Source organism: Lithobates pipiens, unplaced genomic scaffold (assembly GCF_037356315.1).
Source record: "Lithobates pipiens isolate NorthernLeopardFrog02 unplaced genomic scaffold, aLitPip1_a1.2 Scaffold_17, whole genome shotgun sequence".
Classification (NCBI taxonomy): Eukaryota; Metazoa; Chordata; class Amphibia; order Anura; family Ranidae; genus Lithobates; species Lithobates pipiens.
In genome coordinates this window covers 4709489-4728756 of record NW_027507755.1, presented here as the reverse complement: position 1 = coordinate 4728756, position 19268 = coordinate 4709489, and the positions used below count along the sequence as shown (strand labels likewise).

Genomic DNA, 19268 nt, shown 5'->3' with positions numbered 1-19268 from the left:
ACTCACTGTAAGACGTCCTCTCCCCTCTCTGGAACGGAAAATAATTCCAGAGAGGGAGATGACATCACTTCCCTTGCCTGTGTTTACACTTGCAGGCAGGGGAAGCATTTTCATTCGCCAGAACCGATCAGCAGATCCAGGCTAGAAATCATTGGCCTGAACTTTAAGACTGCAATGAATTTGATTGACGTGGGGGGCACGCCCCCGGACTGCGAGCAATGTACAGGGACGTGATTTTGCACACCCGTGCAACTTTGCCAATGTATATCGGCGTGAGCCAGTCAACAAGTCATTAAAGTTAGCATTTTGGTGCTTCCTGGGTAGGAGCTGATGTAGCGGCACGGAACTGTTTATCTTCTTTTATAAAATAAGTAATAAATACATTTTTTTTTTTTTTTTTTACTTTGGATAGAGTAATGGCTGTATTAGGCTTTATTTCTGATTGTGGCCCTATTTGGGAGGGAAATACAAGAGTTTATAGTTATCATTGGAATGAAAATTGAGGGGAAATGAACAAGTAGAAATTATTTGCATTAGTTGTAGATTTTCTCTTACTTCCTGTTTTGTTTAACCACTTCCCACCCGGCAGCTGCATATTTACGGCCGGGTGGGCACTCTCTACTTCTGAGTGGATGTTCAGGAACGCCCCTCAGAAGGAGAGGGATTGCGCGTTCCCACGCAGCGGTGCAATTCCAATGCGCTCGTGTCAACCGTACATCTTAGATCGACAGGAGGGCTCTGTGATTGACCCTCCTGATCACATGATGGCCATGTCCAAGCACGGCCATCATGTGATGTAAACAAACAGCCAGCTGCTAGGCAATCGGCTCTCCTCTCCTTACAGGGAAGTTGTCGCTGAGGAGAGGAGAGCAGATCTCTGCAGCCGACTGGTGATCAGTGAGTATGAGCTGTTTTTTACAGCTTTTTACTCATAGATCACGTCTAGTGTCACCAAACAGTAAAAACAAACAAAGTAAACACGTCCCCAAAACACAGGTCCCCACGTAGTAATGATCCTCAAAACATGTGTCCCCCACATATATAACAGTAAAATTACATGTCCGTGATTACCTGCGCACATCTGTACATGATCATTTGCGTACATATGTCCGTGATCACACAAACCAATTATTATACACATAACAGGATTTTTTTTTACCAAAAATATGTAGCAGAATATATATTGGTTTAAATTTATGACAAAATTAGATTTTATTGGATTTCTTTTAAAATAGAATAAAAAAAATTGTTGTTTTTTTTCCATATTTCTGCTCTTTTTTTTGCTTATATCGGAAAAAACAAAGTTGTGAATAAATACCACCAAAAGAAAGCTCTATTTGTGAGAACAAAATGATAAAAATTTAATTTGGGTACAGCATTGCATGACCGCGCAATTCTTATTGAAAATGCGAGAGCGCTGAAAGATGAAAATTGGTCTGGGAAGGAAGGGGGCGAAAGTGCCCAGTATTGTAGTGGTTAATCATGTATGAGACAGGAAAAGAGGGGGAACACAAACAGCAATAAACACTTAAATCTGGTTCTAAAACGTTTATGACCAAATATCTTTTATGCTTTTTTGTTTTATTTACCGTAAAGAGGAAGTAAACTTTCCTCTATAACTTACCTATAGGTAAGCCTATAATAAGGCTTACCTATAGGTAGTGTAAATAGCTCTTTTTTCTTTTTTAATCTTTTATTAAGAAAACAATATTCCATAATAACAGTCAGCAGTCATAATAATCAAAAAACAATAATGTAATGACCCAAGGGTTATTATAAATCTGTTTACTACATATGCCTTTCTTAGTCATCTTGAATCTTTCCCTCTGTTCCTATATTTAACGTACTCTGACCCCATATTTGGGCTCCCTCAAACATGGCTGTATTGGAAACCCCCAAAAAATATTATTAACCAACACCCCCTCCCAAGGAGAGAAAAAAAAAACAGTCTGTTTTCACCTGCTGAACCATAGGAGTGCATGAACCTTCCAGCCAGATCCGCCTGAAAAGTTGGCAGGCAGACATGATTGGATCGCTCATGTGAAAGGACACTTAAACACTGTTCATTTTTTTTTTTTGTTCACCTGGTATTTCTTCCACTAACACACTTTCTGTCCTAGGCTGACAACATTCACTTACTAAAGGCCCATACACACAATCAGACTTTTTGACAACAGACATGCAAATTAGCTGTTTTGGAGCAACATCCGACCGTGTGTACGCTCCATCGGACAAACTTTTTCGGTTTTCATCTGACTTTTGTTGGCTATGCAAACGGACAAACTTTCTAGCAACAAAAGTCAGATGGAGCAAAGTCCGATCGTGTGTACACAAAACCATAGGACTTTTGTACAAAGTACAAACACGCATGCTCAGAACCAATGCAAAAGATCAAACAACAATACAGAAGTTGACCAAAGGTGGCAGTACAGAGCAGAAAAAGCACGTGATTTGTTGAACGTTAGCTGAAAAAGTCCTGCCGTGTGTATGTATGCAATACAAGTTCTCGGCCGACGCCCTTTGTACAAAAATCCACAGGAAAGTTTGTACAAAGTCCGATTGTGTGTATGAGGCTTAAGTAAGTGAATGTTGTCAGCCTAGGACAGAAAGTGTGTTAGTGGAAGGTACACCAGGTGAACAAAAAAAAATGAAGTGTACGCATTATGTCAAAGGACTGGTAATTTGGAGTATATTACATTTTTGTTCTTGGTTTTACATATTTTATCTTTATCTTGCATTTTTATAACTTTTAGCTTTATTTTGTCTTGTAGAGTAAAAGTAGATGAAAGCACAGCTGCCTTTACTCGTGTTCTGCAACAACTTGTAAATCGAGATCTTCAAATGGTATGTGTTATATTATGAGATATTCTTTTTTTTTTTTAATATAATTAATGTTTATTGAAGAAGAGAAGTGTGTACAAAGCATAACGATCAATACATAAACCAATATCAGGGGCAGCATTATTACATCGTTAGTTACAATGAAACAGTCAAATACACCCACCTCTTCCATTATGAAAGAGAGAATACAGTAGACAGAGATAGAGGAAAAGTAAAGAAAAGGAAAAGAAACAGGAAGAAAGAGAAAAAGAGAAACAAGGGGGGATGTGGGAGCAGGGGGCGGGGGAGGGGGGAAGGAAGGCAGACCACCCTCTGATAAACACTTTCAAAGATACAGTTGAGATCGCAAGAACAAGAGCTATGATCACATCACATTGGTTGAGACATTATGGCTGCATAACTAGATGAATATTTAAAGGCAACCCAACAGGCCCAGATCCTCGTCGCCAGCTCAGATTTACCCCGGAGGGAGAGAGTCATGTCCTCCATGTAATATGTGGTATCCACGTTGAGTAACCAACGCCGTAGCGTGGGGATCGTCTTCAGTTTCCAAAACTGAGGAATGAGGGTTTTGGCAGCGTTTAGAAGGTGTGGTGTAATCAACCTTTTATAGGGGCCGGTCGGCTTCCCCGTGCAATAGAACAGAACATACCATGGGTCGTTAGGGACCTCCCACCCCTGGATTTCCTTAATCGTATATAAAATCGCCAGCCAGAATGGGCGGATCCGCGGGCAATACCACCAAATATGAGCATGAGTGGCTACCTCTCCACACTCCCGCCAGCACAGTGGGGAGGACTGAGGAGAAAACCTGTGTAAAACAGCCGGTGTGTAGTGCCATCTGGTCAGAAGTTTATATGCCATTTCCGATGCTTTAGAGGATCCAGAGGAGGTATGAGCCAGGGTTAAGATTTGTGACTGCTGGGACGGAGATAGATCCGTATGCAGTTCCCTTTCCCAGTACCGTAGGAATGAGGGAGTACCAGTAGAAGTGAGGAACAACAATGCCTGATAAAAGTACGAAACCGGCCTCTCAATCGGGTCAGGGTCGGCGAATGCGGTTTCCACTGGTGTAAGCTCTGCCAAGGAACGCAAGGGCTTTGGGAGCATGCGAACAAAGTTCAATAGTTGATGATGTTTCCATCGATCCATGTAGGATATGGGGGAGTCACCCATGATGGAAGAAAGTGGCATAACGCCGGACGGGCCGGTGAAATGATGTAGGCATGCGTTAGTGCCCAGCCGCCACGGGTGAATCTGAGGGTCCATGTTACCCGGAGGGAAGAAATCATGACCCACCAAGGGCATCAGGGGGGAGTTATACAGCCAGCCATACATCTTACAGATAGAGTCCCATACCATCAAGGAGGAGTGTGTTAGCGGTGACGTGGTAGGCAAGAGAGTCCGGAACTTCCTCGGGATCCACATCAGTGTGGAAGGTTCAGCGCCACAGAGGTCCGTTTCTAAGTTTACCCAGAGTTTCGTGTCTTTGCCATATTTCAAATCAGAGAGCCTAGTCAGCACAATGGCTCTGTAGTAAAGCTTAAAGTCTGGTACAGCTAAACCCCCTTTACATTTAGGGCGGATGAGGAGAGATCTACTCAGTCTGGGTCTTTTCCTATTCCATATGTACCGGTATACCAAAGATGTCAAAATTGTAAAAAATCCCACCGGTATCCCAAACGGGACCATCTGAAGCATGAAGAGCACTCTGGGCAGCAAATTCATCTTAACCAGTCCAATTCTGCCCAGCCAAGAATGTCGTAGCTGGGACCACTTTTGGATATCTGACCTAAGTGTGTTGAGCAAAGGCAGAAAGTTAGCGCGGAATAGGGACGATAGGGAGGGCGTAAGCTGAATGCCCAAATATTTCATGGAGCTCAGCTGCCAGGTAAAAGGATAGTTTTTTTTCAGGTGAGACACCTGTCTGGCGGGGACAGAGATGTTTAACATTTCCGATTTAGACATATTGATTTTAAAATTGGACACCGCACCATAGGCCGAAAACTCGGACATAAGATTGGGGAGGGTGATCAGTGGTTGTTGTACATAAAACAATATATCGTCCGCGTATGCCGCGTATTTGTGTTCCGTCTTACCTATTGTTACGCCCCGTATGCTCGGGTTTCGCCTAACAAGGGATAGAAATGGTTCCAGGGAGATCGCAAATAAAATTGGCGAGAGTGGGCAGCCCTGGCGGGTGCCATTGTATAGGGTGAAGGGGGTCACTAAGGGTACCATTAATCCGTATCTGAGCAGTGGGGCAGTGGTACAGCGTCGCTATTTTAGAGCGCAAAGAGGGTCCTATACCCAAGTGCGTCAGCGTAGCCATAAGGAAGTCCCAGTCCACCCTGTCAAACGCCTTTTCAGCATCCGTGGAGAGCAACAGGGTGGGCTGGGAAGTCCGCCGCACATATGCCATCAAGGAAAGTGTGCGGAGAGAATTATCTCGCGCCTCCCTCCCAGGGATGAATCCCGTCTGATCCCTCGATATCCACTGTGGTATCAAGGGGAGCAGCCTATTCGCTATGGCTTTAGCGTAAATCTTCGCATCAATATTCAAGAGCGAAATAGGGCGGTAGCTCGCGCAGTCACTAGGGTCCTTGCCCTCCTTGGGTAATACCGTGATATGGGCATGAGTGGTCTCCGGGCGAAGGTCCCCGCCGGTCGAGGTCACGTTAGCGTATCTGGTCAAGTACGGAAACAGTATGTCAGCGTACGCTCTATAATAAGACACCGTGAGGCCGTCCGGTCCCGGTGCCTTACCACACGCCATATTTTTCATGGCGCCCAGAAGCTCCGCAGCCGTAAACTCCCCCTCCAAGGAAGCCAAGACCTCCTCGGAGAGCTTCGGGAGGGCTGCACGGGCCAGGTAGTCCCCAATAAGGCGTCCCCGAGCATCTCTATCTTGGACACCCTGGTGCACCTGATATAGACGCTGATAAAAGTCCCTGAATGTCTTGGCTATACGGGGGGTCTCAAACACCAGGTCTCCCGAGGGGGTCTTAATTTTAGCAATAAACGCCGCGTTTTTACGCTGTCGCACCGAGTTGGCCAACAACCTACTGGGTTTATCCCCCCACTCATAAAATCGGTGAGCTACTATCCGAGAGCGCCGCTTTTGATCCAAATGAAGGAGGGACTTTAGGGTCTCCCGTTTCTCCGTTAAGGCGTGAAAAAGGGCCGGAGTCTGGTTCAGTTTATGTCGGCGTTCTAAGTCTGTAATATCGCGTAACAAGTTGGACTGCTGTAGTAAGCGCTCCCTCTTTTTCCTAGAACCCAATTCCATAAACTTACCCCTAATATACACCTTGTGGGCCTCCCATAGCACTCCCGGTGAAACGTCAGGACTGACATTAGTCTTAAAATAAAACTCTAAACTGTCACCCATCACCTTTTTATCTGCCTCCTCGACTATAAGGTCCTCGTTCAACTTCCAATTAGTTGATTTCAGGGGTATGGACGCCACTTTAATGGTTAAGGAGATCGGAGCATGATCTGAGAGGGGGGATGAGTCAATGCTTGACTTCACTATGAGCGGTAGGTGCTGGTGATCAATGAAGCATAGATCAATTCTGGAGTATGTTTGGTGCACAGAAGAATAGTATGTAAAGTCCCTTTCCCGCGGGTGATTAATTCTCCAGACATCCATCAACTGCAGGTCATGGAGCCGAGATCGTATATACCTCAATCCTCTGCCAGAAAGCGAGGAACCACCTCTAGAGGTGTCCACAGTAGGTTCCAGGGGAACATTAAAATCGCCCGCTAGTAGAATGCATCCACGTGCAAAATTTCGTAGGGAGTAGAGTGTGGAGGCCAGGAAACGCGCCTGGTTTTTGTTAGGGGAGTATAAGGTGGCCAAAGTACACTGCATGCTGCCCAGGGTACCCCGCAGAAACAGAAAACGTCCCGCAGGATCACTCAACATTTCCTCAAGCGTGAACGCGGTTCCCCTACGAAGCCCAATGGCCACACCTTTTGCTTTATAAATGTCGGAGAGGCTGTAGTACCACGTGGGGTACTTTGGTGAGTGTAACCTAACTAGAGTCGTCTGCGTGAGGTGGGTCTCCTGGAGGAAGACCACGTCCCCCCGCAAATGGTTCAGCTCCCTATATAAGGTGTGTCTCTTCCCCGGGGCGTGAAGGCCCCGTACATTAAAAGATATAAGGTTCACAGTAGCCATGGGGTCTCAGGAGGAGGAACCGCGATCACCACATCATTACCACTGCAACATAGAGGCGGTCTGCCACTAATTAGGGGGGAGGGGATCAGAGGGGATGGAGGCAATAGACAAGAGAGGTGAAAGAGAAAAGGAGAGGGGAAGGAAAGGAGACAAGAGAATGAAAGACCCCACCGTAGTGGGAAAAACAAATTGAACCAAAAAAAGTGCTGTCGGAGAACAGCTAGTAGTGCACGCATTACCATGCCGTGCGCGAGCGGGCTGCGCGACCGCCACAGGGCCCCCACGCCCCCCACCCCAGCAGGGGCACGGACGTCAGGGCCCCGCGCCGGGCAGCCCCCGCTCAAAAAGGGGGGGACGGGACTCGGGCAACCGGGCGCAAACCACACCGTAAAGGTCCAAAGTAGCGCCCCGCGGTCCGGTGCCGACACCAAGGCATAAAAATATAGAAATAACATCATCCAGAACATAATACAGTAAAACGCCTGTAGAGAACAACATGAGTATGAAGCTAAGGCGGTAAAACGTATAAGGGGGGGGAGATACCGCGAGTCAGTCACGCTCCAAAGGCAAAGGGGGGGAGGGAAAAGTAACACGCCATTAAATAAAACGGCAAATCAGCAATGTCCACTTCCAGACAGGGGCCCCCAAGGATGTACCGGGGTGTGGGCCACACGGCCAAGGGTGACCCATCCATGGCCTTGCAAAAACTAGTTGCCGCCAGAGGCTGTCAGCTTCCTCGTCCACTCTCGGTAAGGGAATCCCCCCAACTGTGTTCAGGCGGTATGCCCCACAAATGCAAGTAGACATCCAGAACAAGGAAACAAGCTGTAGGGCAGAATGCCATTTCAAGGGCGGTAATCAGGTGCAGAAGTGCGGCGGGCTTGGCTCACTCTCTGCCAGCCCTGGTCAGCCCCAGCGGGCAGAGGCGGAATGCCTTCCTGCCATCCAGGCAGTTCCGGGATAGGAACGGACATATCAGTGCAGAATTTGGGCAGCTCCTCCGGGAATCGAAGTATTGCGGTTTTGCCATCTCTAGAGGCGATCAATGCGGCAGGGAAGCCCCACTTATATTTAATGGACGCCGCCCGAAGTAGTTCCGTGAGGGGACGCAGGGCCCTGCGTCAATCAAAGGTCTCCTTAGCCAGGTCCGGGAAAAAGGATAACATCGCTCCATCAAAATCAAACGGTGTAGCTCCCCTAGCTTTCTGCATAATCAGTTCCTTTTCGGGATAATGGTGGACCCGGCAAATGACGTCCCGTGGGATGTCTGTAGCAAGGTTGCGTGGTCGGAGCGCCCTGTGCACCCGGTCAATCTTCAAGGGGGCGTCAGCGGCTCTGCCCAGAAGACTGTTGAAAATACCCCGAACGGACGGTAAAAGGTCGTCGTCCCCAGTCGCTTCGGGGAGTCCCCGGATCCGAACGCCATTACGTCTGTTACGATTCTCTTGATCTTCGAGCTTGTAAACGGTCGTACGATGCGAAATGGCAAGTTGGCGTGTAGTCGCCTGTAAGGCTCAGATAGCGTTCGCATGGCGGTCTAGACATTGCTCCGTCTCTTCGACACGAACCAGCACTTGCGAGAGATCCGTTCGGACTGCGGAGACCTCCTTCTTAATGACCCGCTCGAGGTTCAGCAGCATGGAGGCTAGATCGGAGGTGGTAGGGAGGCCGCTCACCCTCGGCGCCGCTCCGGCGGAAGGATGTTGATCCTCTTCTTCGCCCGAGCCCACCGAGGACTCGGGCGAACGCGACCTCCGGTCCGGCCCATCGCGGGAGGCGAGCTCTACTCCACCCCGCGGCTTGCGGCCTAGGTCGTCTTGCTCCTCCACCTCGTCCGGTTCCACGGAAAGGAATCGCTTGATTGACCCCGTCGAGGCAACTTTCTTGGGCAGAGACTTGCCTGTCCGCCGGCCCATCGTTCAGAAGGTAAAAGTATGACTTTTTGGATGATTTTATGTAATTTTATCAGTGTCGGCCCCGGAGCTCACAGAGCACACGTCTGCTCTAGCACATCACCAGGCCACGCCCCATATTATGAGATATTCAAGCCAATGGTCAGCACTTCCCAAAATTGAGATTGGCTTATGGGCAGATTCTGTTGGGCTTTTCATTGTCTGCTCTTATATTTTTAGTGTTCCTGCACACATTTGAGTTTTCCCATTGCATTATCCACATCTGCCTTGTCGGGTAACCACCCCGGAACCAAACAGCATGGTTTGCGATCACTATGAAAGCCAAACATATTCCTCAAAAATAAATACGGAGTGTGCCAGCTCAGCTGTCTTTATACCTTGCACATCTAGCTAGCTATAGCTGTTAAAATTATATACCAACTGAAAAATATAGGTACATTAAGCCAAAATACATAGCGAATATACAGAACATAATGTTGAACCCTATGAGGGGTGAATTTTGGTTATTTTTTTCTGGCCTTTTCAAGGCCAGCTTGCAAGCCTTTAGTTAAGGCTGCATTCACTCCAGCTTGTAAAATGCACGTAAAATGCTCATCTCTAAAGTTCCAGCCCAACAAGCAAAATCCCATTCATTTAAATGGCCCCTGTTCACATCTGAGCATTCTGTCACCTGATGCAAATCACCTGAAGCTCAAAAAAGTGCACAAGCTTCTTTTAAGCAGAATATAGGCGTTTCACAGATTTTTACACTGGTAAACTTTGGGCCCTAAAACCGCCTGTACAAAAACGCTGCAGAAACGCCAGAAAAAAAAAACGCCTTAAAACGATACACTCATGTGTGAATGCAGCCTTAAGGGCACGAATAACCGGGCACTGCCATGGGGGACATGTACTAATGCGAAATTTGTTTTTTTAAAGCATATTATTCAGCAGCCGTATCGCTCCTCTCCTGTAGGCAGTTCACACTGCCTTCTGCAAACCGCTGCGGGTGTCATTACAGTGTTAATGACACCCCCAGAATGGTTCACAGATTGCAGTGTGAACTGTGAACTTACACAGGAATCGGATTGATTAGGTGAGAACAGCCATGCGATCCAATTTTTCTGGGTGAGTCCCTGCACTTTTTTTTCTGCGAATCTAATGCGAGTTCAGGCATACAACTGTATGGCTGAACTCGCATCTCACAGACATCGCATGTGATCGGGCGTGCAGATGCGAATCATATGTGATGTCTGTGATTGCAGTAGAGTGAACCTGTGCTAAAAGCGTTTTAAAATGGCTACATTAAAAATACACAAATCCTCTTAATCTGCTTGGGACATGCCTAAAACTCGTTATGGGTAGAGCTCCAAAGGGATGAAGCTAAGGGGAAAATAATACTGGGAGTATGCTGTAGGCCCACTAACCTGAGGGAGGAATGGGAGACAGATCTCACAATTTGGATTAGCAGCAAGGATGGGAAGTGTTATCATAATGGGGGATTTTAATTATCCAGGCATAGACTGAGCGGAGGGAACCACACATTCATCTAAGGCTCACCAGTTCCTACATTTCTTGCAGGACAATTTTATGGGTCAGATGGTAGACACACCAACTAGAAATAAAGCGTTACTGGATCTACTGATTACCAACAATACAGACCTGATCATGGATGTGGAAATCCAGGGTAATTTAGGGAACAGCGATCACAGATCAATTGACTTTAGTATATATCACACAAATACGAAACATAAGGGGAATACAGACACACTTAAAGCGGAGGTCCACCCTAAAATGGACCTCCGCTCATCTGATCCCTCCCCCCCTCCGGCGCCACAATCGGCACCTTTCAGGGGGGAGGGGGGTGCAGTTACCTGGATAATCCAGGTAACTGCACCCACTTCCGGGCTAGCTGCCTGCGGAACGAGCGTAGGTTACGCCCCCGTTCCGCAAGCGCCCGCCCCCTTCAGCAAGTGCCCCGCTGCCTGCTGGGAAACACACAGCTCCCAGAGGCAGCGGGGACCATCCGGATTGCGCCGCGCGGCTCGCGCATGCGCAGTAGGGAACCGGGAAATGAAGCCGAAAGGCTCAATTTCCTGATTCCCATACCCAAGATGGCGGCGGGACCCGGCAGCCGAGCGAGCGATCGGCTTCGGGTGCCGACATCGCGGGCGCGCTGGACAGGTAAGTGTCACTATTTAAAAGTCAGCAGCTGCAGTATTTGTAGCTGCTGGCTTTTAAAAAAAAAAAAAAAAACGCGGAGTCCCGGTGGACTCCCGCTTTAATTTCAAAAGAGCCAACTTCCCTAAACTGCGAACCTTGCTAGAAGGCATAAATTGAGATAAAATCTTAGCAACAAAGAACACGGATGGGGAGAGATGGGTTTGCTTTATGGGTGTGCATATTAAATAAGGGCATTAGCCAATGCCTCCCATTGGGTAATAAATTTAAAAGAGCAAACAAAAGTCCTGGATGGCTTAACTCCAATGTATAAATGCATAAAAAGCAAAGGAGAAGGCCTTCAAAAAATACAAGGTTGAGGGATCATCATCAGCATTCAAACTTTATAAAGAATGCAACAAGAAATGTAAGGGTGCAATAAGGATGGCTAAGATAGAACAAGAAAGACACATAACGGAGGAGAGCAAAAATAATAATAAAAAAAAAAATTGGAAAATTACTCACCTCTAAATACCTGTTGCTAGGGGGTCCATCGTAGTCTGCCTTCTTCCTTGCCCGGGCTGGTGACATCACTTCCCCTCGCACCGCACAATCATCAGTTATTAAAAGTCAGCAGCTGCAGTATTTGTAGCTGCTGACTTTTTTTTTTTAGGTGCACCCCACTTTAAGTATGTAAACAGTAACAAACGGAGGACAGACCATATTGGCCCCATAAAGAATGAGGAAGGACATCTGGTTACAAAGGATGGGGAGATGGCGAAGGTATTGAATTTATTCTTCTACTCAGTCTTCACAAGGTAATCGGGGGGGGGGCTTCAGTAACCAAAACTGAAGTATTCAGCCTCATGACACAGCACCTTCATGGTTAACAGAGGACAGAATTAAAATTAGACTTGGGAAACTTAACATTAATAAATTACTGGGTGCTCCCCAGGGTCTTCGTCTGCATGGAATCCACGGGTGGCGAGTCTAGTTGTTTGAAATTACTCTCTCTTCTACACTTTACCTCCTCTTTCTTTCCTTTCTTTACTATCCCCCTTCCTTAAATACAGTCCATGCATTTACAGAAATATTTTCTTCCTCGTGGTATGTTTAAATGATGATCGGGACCTGCATATAGGTCTGTAGGTACTACCACTGTGTTGGAGAAAAGCTTTCTTAGAGGTGAGCCTCAACACTGGTGGGTCAACCAGCAAAGCCTTGCGCTCCACAATTGCAGGATGCATCTATGTTACCTACAAAAGTCTGCTGATGCTTTCTTCCCTCGCTCCCCTCTCCCCTGCTGTGTTTTTTCTACACCACTACCCCCCTTGTTTTTGTGCTCTATATTTTTGCATTTTAATATTTAAACCTTAGTAAAAATTGTCAATTATAAAAAATAAAGCACCGGGACCAGATGGCTTGCACCGAAAGTACTTGGGGAACGAATGCCCTGTACATACAAACGGTTTTCCCATCGGAATAAACTCTGAAGGTTTTTCAGACGGAATTCCGCTGAAACGGTCTTGCATACACACGATCACACCAAAGTCCGATCGTCAAGAACGCGTTGATGTACAGCACATATGACGGGACTATAGAAAAAGGAAGTTCAATAGCCAGTAGCCAATAGACGAGCGGTTTTCACTATAGGAATTAGTTCAGTCGGAAATATTTAGAGCATGTTCTATTTCTAGGTCCGTCAGAATTTTCGAAAAAAAAAGTCAGATGAGGCATACACATGATTGGAATATATGATGAAAATATCCCGTCTGACTTTTTCTGTCGGACATTCCGTTTGTGTGTACGCAGCATTAGTTAAGTATTTGCCAGACCATTGTTCCTAATTTTTATTGACAGTTTACTGGATGGAATGGTACCAGTTGTTTGGAGAAAAGCCAATGTAGCCCCAATATTTAAAAAGGGCCCAAAATACATACCGTATATACTCGAGTATAAGCCGAGATTTTCAGCCTCTTTTTTGAGGCTGAAAGTGCCCCCCTCGGCTTATACTCGAGTCATCGCTGTCTGCCCGCTCGATCAGCGTGTCGAGCAGACAGACAGCGGCCATTCTATAGTTCAAAAGCCGCGCCTCCGGCTCCGCCTTCGCCTGTGATAGGCGGAACACTGAATTTCCCAGCAGCCTGTGTTCCGCCTATCACGGACATCGTATCATCCTCGTACTACGGACGAGGATGATACGATGTACGTGATAGGCGGAACACAGGCTGCTGGGAAATTCAGTGTTCCGCCTATCACAGGCGAAGGCGGCGGCGCAGCTTTTGAATTTTACAATGGCCGCCGAGGCGCCGACGAAGAGGGCACGGGACGGAGGCAAGGCACGGGACGGAGGCAAGGCACGGCGGCGAGGCACGGAGGCAAGGAGGCAAGGCACGGGACGGAGGCTCGGGACGGAGGCTCGGGACACAGGTAGGCTGGACACACACACACACACACACACACACACACACACACACACACACACACACACACACACACACACACGGATGGATACACACACACACAGGGATGGATGGATGGATGGAGACACACACACACAGGGATGGATGGATGGATGGATGGAGACACACACACACAGGGATGGATGGATGGATGGACACACACACACACAGGGATGGATGGACGGACACACAGGGATGGACGGACACACAGGGATGGACGGACACACAGGGATGGACGGACACACACACAGGGATGGACAGGCATGTCTTACCCTCGGCTTATACACGAGTCAATAAGTTTGCCAGTTTTTTTGGGGGTAAATTGGGGGCCTCGGCTTATATTCGGGTCGGCCTATACTCGAGTATATACGGTACCTGGGAATTACACACCAGTTAGCCTAACATCAATAGTATGTAAACTCTTGGAGGGGAGCATAAGGGACTATATACAAGATTTGAGTTATGAGAACGGTATCATTAGCAGTAATCGGCATGGATTCATGAAGAATCCTTCTTGGAAAACCAATCTATTAACCTTCTATGAGGAGGTGAAATGCCATCTAGATAAAGAAAGGCCCGTAGACGGGGTGTATCTGAATTTTGCAAAAGCATTTGACACAGTTTCCCATAAACGTTTACTGTACAAAATAAGGTCCATTGGCATGGACCATAGGGTGAGTACATGGATTGAAAACTGGCTATAAGGGCGAGTTGAGAGGGTGGTGATGGGGAGCACTCGGAATGGTCAGGGTAGTGGGGTCCTCCAGGTTTCTGAGCTGTGACCAATCCTGTTTAATTTCTTCATAAACGACCTGGAGTATGGGGCAAACCGTTAATTCTCTGTATTTGCGGACGATATTAAGCTAAACAGGGCAATAACTTCTCCGCACTATGTGGAAACCTTGCAAAAAGATCTGAACAAATTAATGGGATGGGCAACTACATGGCAAATGAGATTCAATGTAGAAAAATGTAAAATAATGCATTTGGGTGGAAAAAATATGAATGCAATCTATACACTGGGGGGGAGAACCTCTGGGGGAATTTAGGACTGAAAAGTACCTGGGGGTCCTAGTAGATGATAGGCTCAGCAATGGCATGCAATACCAATCCGCTGCTAACAAAGCAAACTGAGTATTGGCATGCATTAAAAAGGGGATTAATTCCAGAGATAAAACGATAATTCTCCCTCTCTACAAGACTCTGGTCTGGCCACACCTAGAGTATGCTGTCCAGTTCTGGGCACCAGTCCTCAGGAAGGATGTACTGGAAATGGAGCGAGTACAAAGAAGGGCAACAAAGCTAATAAAGGGTCTAGAGGATATTAGTTATGAGGAAAGCTTGTGAGCACTAAACTTATTCTCTCTGGAGAAGAGACGCTTGAGAGGGAATATGATTTCAATTTACAAATACCGTACTGGTGACCCCACAATAGGGGTAAAAAAAAATTGCAGAAGGGAGTTTAACAAGCCACTCATTAAAATAAAAAAAAAAGGAGGTTTAACCTTAAACTACGTAGAGGGTTTGTTTACTGTAAGAGCGGCAAGGATGTCAAATTCTTTTCCACAGATGGTGGTCTCAGCGGGGGGCAACGATAGTTTCAACTATTAGATAAGCACCTGAACGACCACAACATACAGGGATATACAAGGTAATACTGACATATAATCACACACATAGGTTGGACTTGATGGACTCGTGTCTTTTTTCAACCTCACCTACTATGTAACTAGGGAATCTGTACGCTGCACAGATTTCCTGAATTTCTTCCTTCAGTTTCAGAAGTTCAACATGGAATTGGCCAGGTTTGTTAAGCCTCCCTCCATCAGGCGGATCGGCTACGGGCTTCCAGGATGCCTGTTTGCTCATCCTTACCTTACCTTTCCCTTTTAGTTTATTCTTCTCCTCTCTGACCTGTCCGTGGCTCTTCAGGTCATAACCAAGTGCTGTTCTCTGTCCAGGTTTAGCTTTGCTCTCAGAATGTCCACATTGTGCTGAAGGATTGAACCTTCCAGGCACTGGCTGGCAACATGGAACAGACAGAGCTTCAAGTTGATCATCAGCTTCCAGAAGTCTTCATTAGATCTGCTTTTCTGCTGGTGATTGCCTTTGCTTTGGGATATTCCGGGCACATTTTTTTGAAGTAGGTTTTTAGCACACTTTATAGCACTACTTTCTCTTTCGTTCACTGACTGACAACTCTATTAATCTTGACCATAGGGTTGTTACGCCACCTTCAGGAGAGGACTAGGCAGAACATGTTATACATGTGAAAAAACAGAACTTTACAGTTCCGCCCAGGGGGCTGTCCCTCTAGTAATAACCCATCTGCCTGTTTCCTGCAGCTCAGTTTTTTTCTTCCTAGGGAAGGAGATGAACCTAGGATCCCTGCAGGACATTCGGTCCTGAGATTTTTTTGCTGAAGTTTGCCTTTTGCACAAGATTTTAAGATCCTGTGATCTGCTATCAACAGCTGGCTGGGTGACAGGCTGGATAATCTAGATCCTTGTCTCCCCAGCCTGGCCATCCAGCGTTTGCAGACCCTAGCTATGCGCTGGATCCGCCACGACATGCCCCTCAGGCTCCGGAGGCGGCCAGTGAGTGCAATGCTCCAGGGCACACATATGACCAGACTACTGATGTCTTTGTCACAGTGTGCTGTGGCCAGCGGCCACCTCGTACTGATCAGAAAGTGGGTCTGTGATGGGATGTCCCCAGCTCGTCCAGATGGTAGGTACAGCTCTCCCTGCCTCTGCGGAATTGAGCAGCTGGGCATTCCCTGGGAGGTCGATTCGGGGTCCCTTTCTTCTCTCCCTATCCCTATTTTCCCTCCCTCCCCTGTGGGGGATGCTGCATGGTGGGCTGCTGAGCGGTGTGTGTACCTGTAGCCCTGCAAACCCTGCAGGAATTTAGGTGACTGTTGAACCTAAGGGCTCTCACCTTGGATGGGGGGCTGCGCTAGGTGGCTGTGTTCTTGGGTGTCTGTGGTCTCCCCGCTGGGTGTCTGGAGGTCTGCATGTGCTGACCGCCATTTTCACTGTCCTTTCTCTGTGTACAGTTGTCGGTCATTTTTGGTGTGCCTCAGTGGAAAGCATGGTCAGGGGCCATTTTTCTGTAGCTCGGCTGCCATTTTCTCTGTGATTATGTCTTTTATATAGGGTGGCTGGCGGCCATTTTGTTGTAGTCCAGCGCAGTTTTTATGCTCAGCGCTGGTCCCTGCTGCTCAGAACAGCACAGTTTTTCACTCAAGACACCTGGGAGCTGACTCAGGACACAGGCATTTATATCTGAACGGCGCAAAACTCGGTCAGGGTGATGAGTCCTGCGGTGGGGGCCCCTCAGTCTGCAGCAGCTAGGAGGGAGGGACTGTGCACCTGTCCAAAGTCCCCAAGGGTGGCAGACAGAGTGGGTCAGCATGGCTTCAGAAACGAGTGTTTCTTCCCCAGAACTCCCTGCAATTGCAACTGGCTCCTCTGCAAACAGTGCAATGCCTTTGGACGCTTTGTTGGACGGTCCTTGAAATGTTCGTTGCCAGGGTGGAGGCAGTGTGCGGGCGCAAAGGTGGTAAAAAGCGGCTCCCCTGCCCCCCCTCCTCCGGGGAAAGCTCTGACGCAGACTCGGACTCCGCTGGGACTGGTGGCCCCTGCTCTGTTGCTTCAGATGACGCTGACCAGGACCGATTGGACAGTGAGCATGAATCCCACGTCTGGGTCCGCGCAAGACAAAACGCTAGTTGAAGCACTTATCACAGCTGAAAATTCAGGATACAGAAGGTCCCTCTCCTGAAGTAACGGTCCCTTTTGTGTCCCGTGAGCCAGCCCGTATACCTAAGGTGTTTCCGTATCTGACTTATTTCGATAAGTTCATATACAAGGAATTTGGAAGACTACAATTGCCCTTTTCGGTCCCAAAAAGAATGGCAGTGTGTTACCCCTTTAAAGAGAGCCTTCCTCCGGTCATGGACCCCCACCCCCCCAGTATCCAGGTTAAATAAAGTAACCAGAATCCCGGTAGAGGGGACTCCTGTGTTTAAGGACCCCACAGGCAGGAAGGCCGAGGCAGTGGTCCATTCCTTGTTTACGGTTGGGGGGTCAGCAATACGACCAGTACTGGCCACAACACTTGTGTTGCAGACATTTACTGAATGGGCAAAACTTTTGCACTGCAAATTGGAGAAGCAGCAGGCTACTCCCATCTGCGTGGAACTAGCAGACCAGTTAGTGCACGGCCCTAAGTTAATTTGTGACGCAGCTCTGGATACGCTTCCTCTGCTATCCAGGGCTTCAGTGTCAGCAGTGGTCCTGAGGTGCCCGATTTGGCTAAATTGCTGGTCGGCGGACCAGGCATCTAAAAAAGCCTTGATGGATCTATCCTTCCTTGGTGAGTAGCTCTTGGAGCCTCGTTGGATAACATTTTTAAGAATGTCACATGTGGGAAGAGTACCTTGTTCCCACAGGCCAGGAAGATTAAGGAGCCACGCTGCAGGCAAGGGCCCTCGTTTTCTGCTCAAAAGAGGCTTTACGTCCGTCCGGGACTTCGGCTAAACGCTCCCAGTCTAAGATAGAGTTCAAACAGATTCTTCCCCTCCAGCATACCCTCACTTCCGGCTCGCTGGGAGGCCCTATTGGGGGCAGTATGGGACCTGCTATGCCGAAGGGTGATAGTGCCTATTCCGGGCTCGGAAAGGTTCCAGGGGTTCTACTCCAATCTGTTTGTAATCCCCAATAAGGAAAGGGTACATCCAATCTTGGACCTAAAAGCCTCAATTCCTTTGTTAAAGTACAGAGGTTCGCTGCACTCCATCAAGGGGACTCCCTGGCGTCTTTTGGACATCCAGGATGCATACCTGCACAAACCCATATACCTCAGGCATCAGAGGGTTCTGCGATTTGCAGTCGGGAAGCCCACTACCAGTTGTGACTCCCTTTTTGTTTGGCTTCAGCACCCCAAGTCTTTACCAAAGTATTTTTTGGCATTGTTGCGACAATGCGGGATCGCAATTGTAGGTTACCTGGACAATCTCCTTCTGAGAGCAGCTGACGCCTCAGAATTAAAATAGGATGTGGCGATCGCCATGCAAACCCTGCAGGAATTTGGGTGGTTGTTGAACTTAAAAAAGTCGGTGTTCATACCGACCCAGCACTTGGAGTATCTAGGCTTACTGCTTGACTCCATAGAAGCGGGAGTGTTTCTCCCTTCAGACAAGCTGCAGACTCTCAGAGCTGCGGTACAACTATTGATGAACAGCAGGTGGTCATTGCTGTTCTTCTACATGCATGAGTTCTGGGCCTCATGGTGGCCTCCTTCGAGGTGGTACCGTACGCCCAGTTACTCACCAGAGTCTTGCAGAAGGAGATATTGACAAAATGGGACAAATCTCCGTTATCCCTGGATCGGCAGATTCGGGTGAGCCAGTCAGTCAGGGACTCCCTGCTCTGGTGGCTAAGGTCCTTGGCACTTTGGTCCAGGAAGTCCTTCCTACCTCTACATTGGACCCTGATCACAACAGACGCCAGCCTGACTGGCTGGGGTGGAGTACTGGGAGTACAGCCGACCCAGGGCCTCTGGTCGGCGGAGGAATCCAAGTTGCTGATCAATGTGCTCGAACTCCGAGCGTTCAGGCTATGTCTCTCCACATGGACGATGAGACTATGAGGGCGTCCGATCCGGATCCGGTCAGACAACGCCACGGCGGTGGCATATGCCAACCATCAAGGAGGAACTAGAAGC

The 19268-nt window shown here is 47.8% G+C and overlaps 1 protein-coding gene across 2 annotated transcripts in view; it reads left to right on the top strand.

The window, feature by feature from the left end:
* The window catches only part of PIWIL4 (piwi like RNA-mediated gene silencing 4), a 524721-nt gene that overhangs the window by 406727 nt on the left and 98726 nt on the right, over positions 1-19268 (top strand). For both annotated transcript variants that reach the window (XM_077484954.1, XM_077484955.1), the window contains one exon: positions 2772-2844. In XM_077484954.1, the coding sequence (XP_077341080.1) occupies positions 2772-2844 (73 nt within the window). The remainder of the gene's footprint in view (positions 1-2771; positions 2845-19268) is intronic.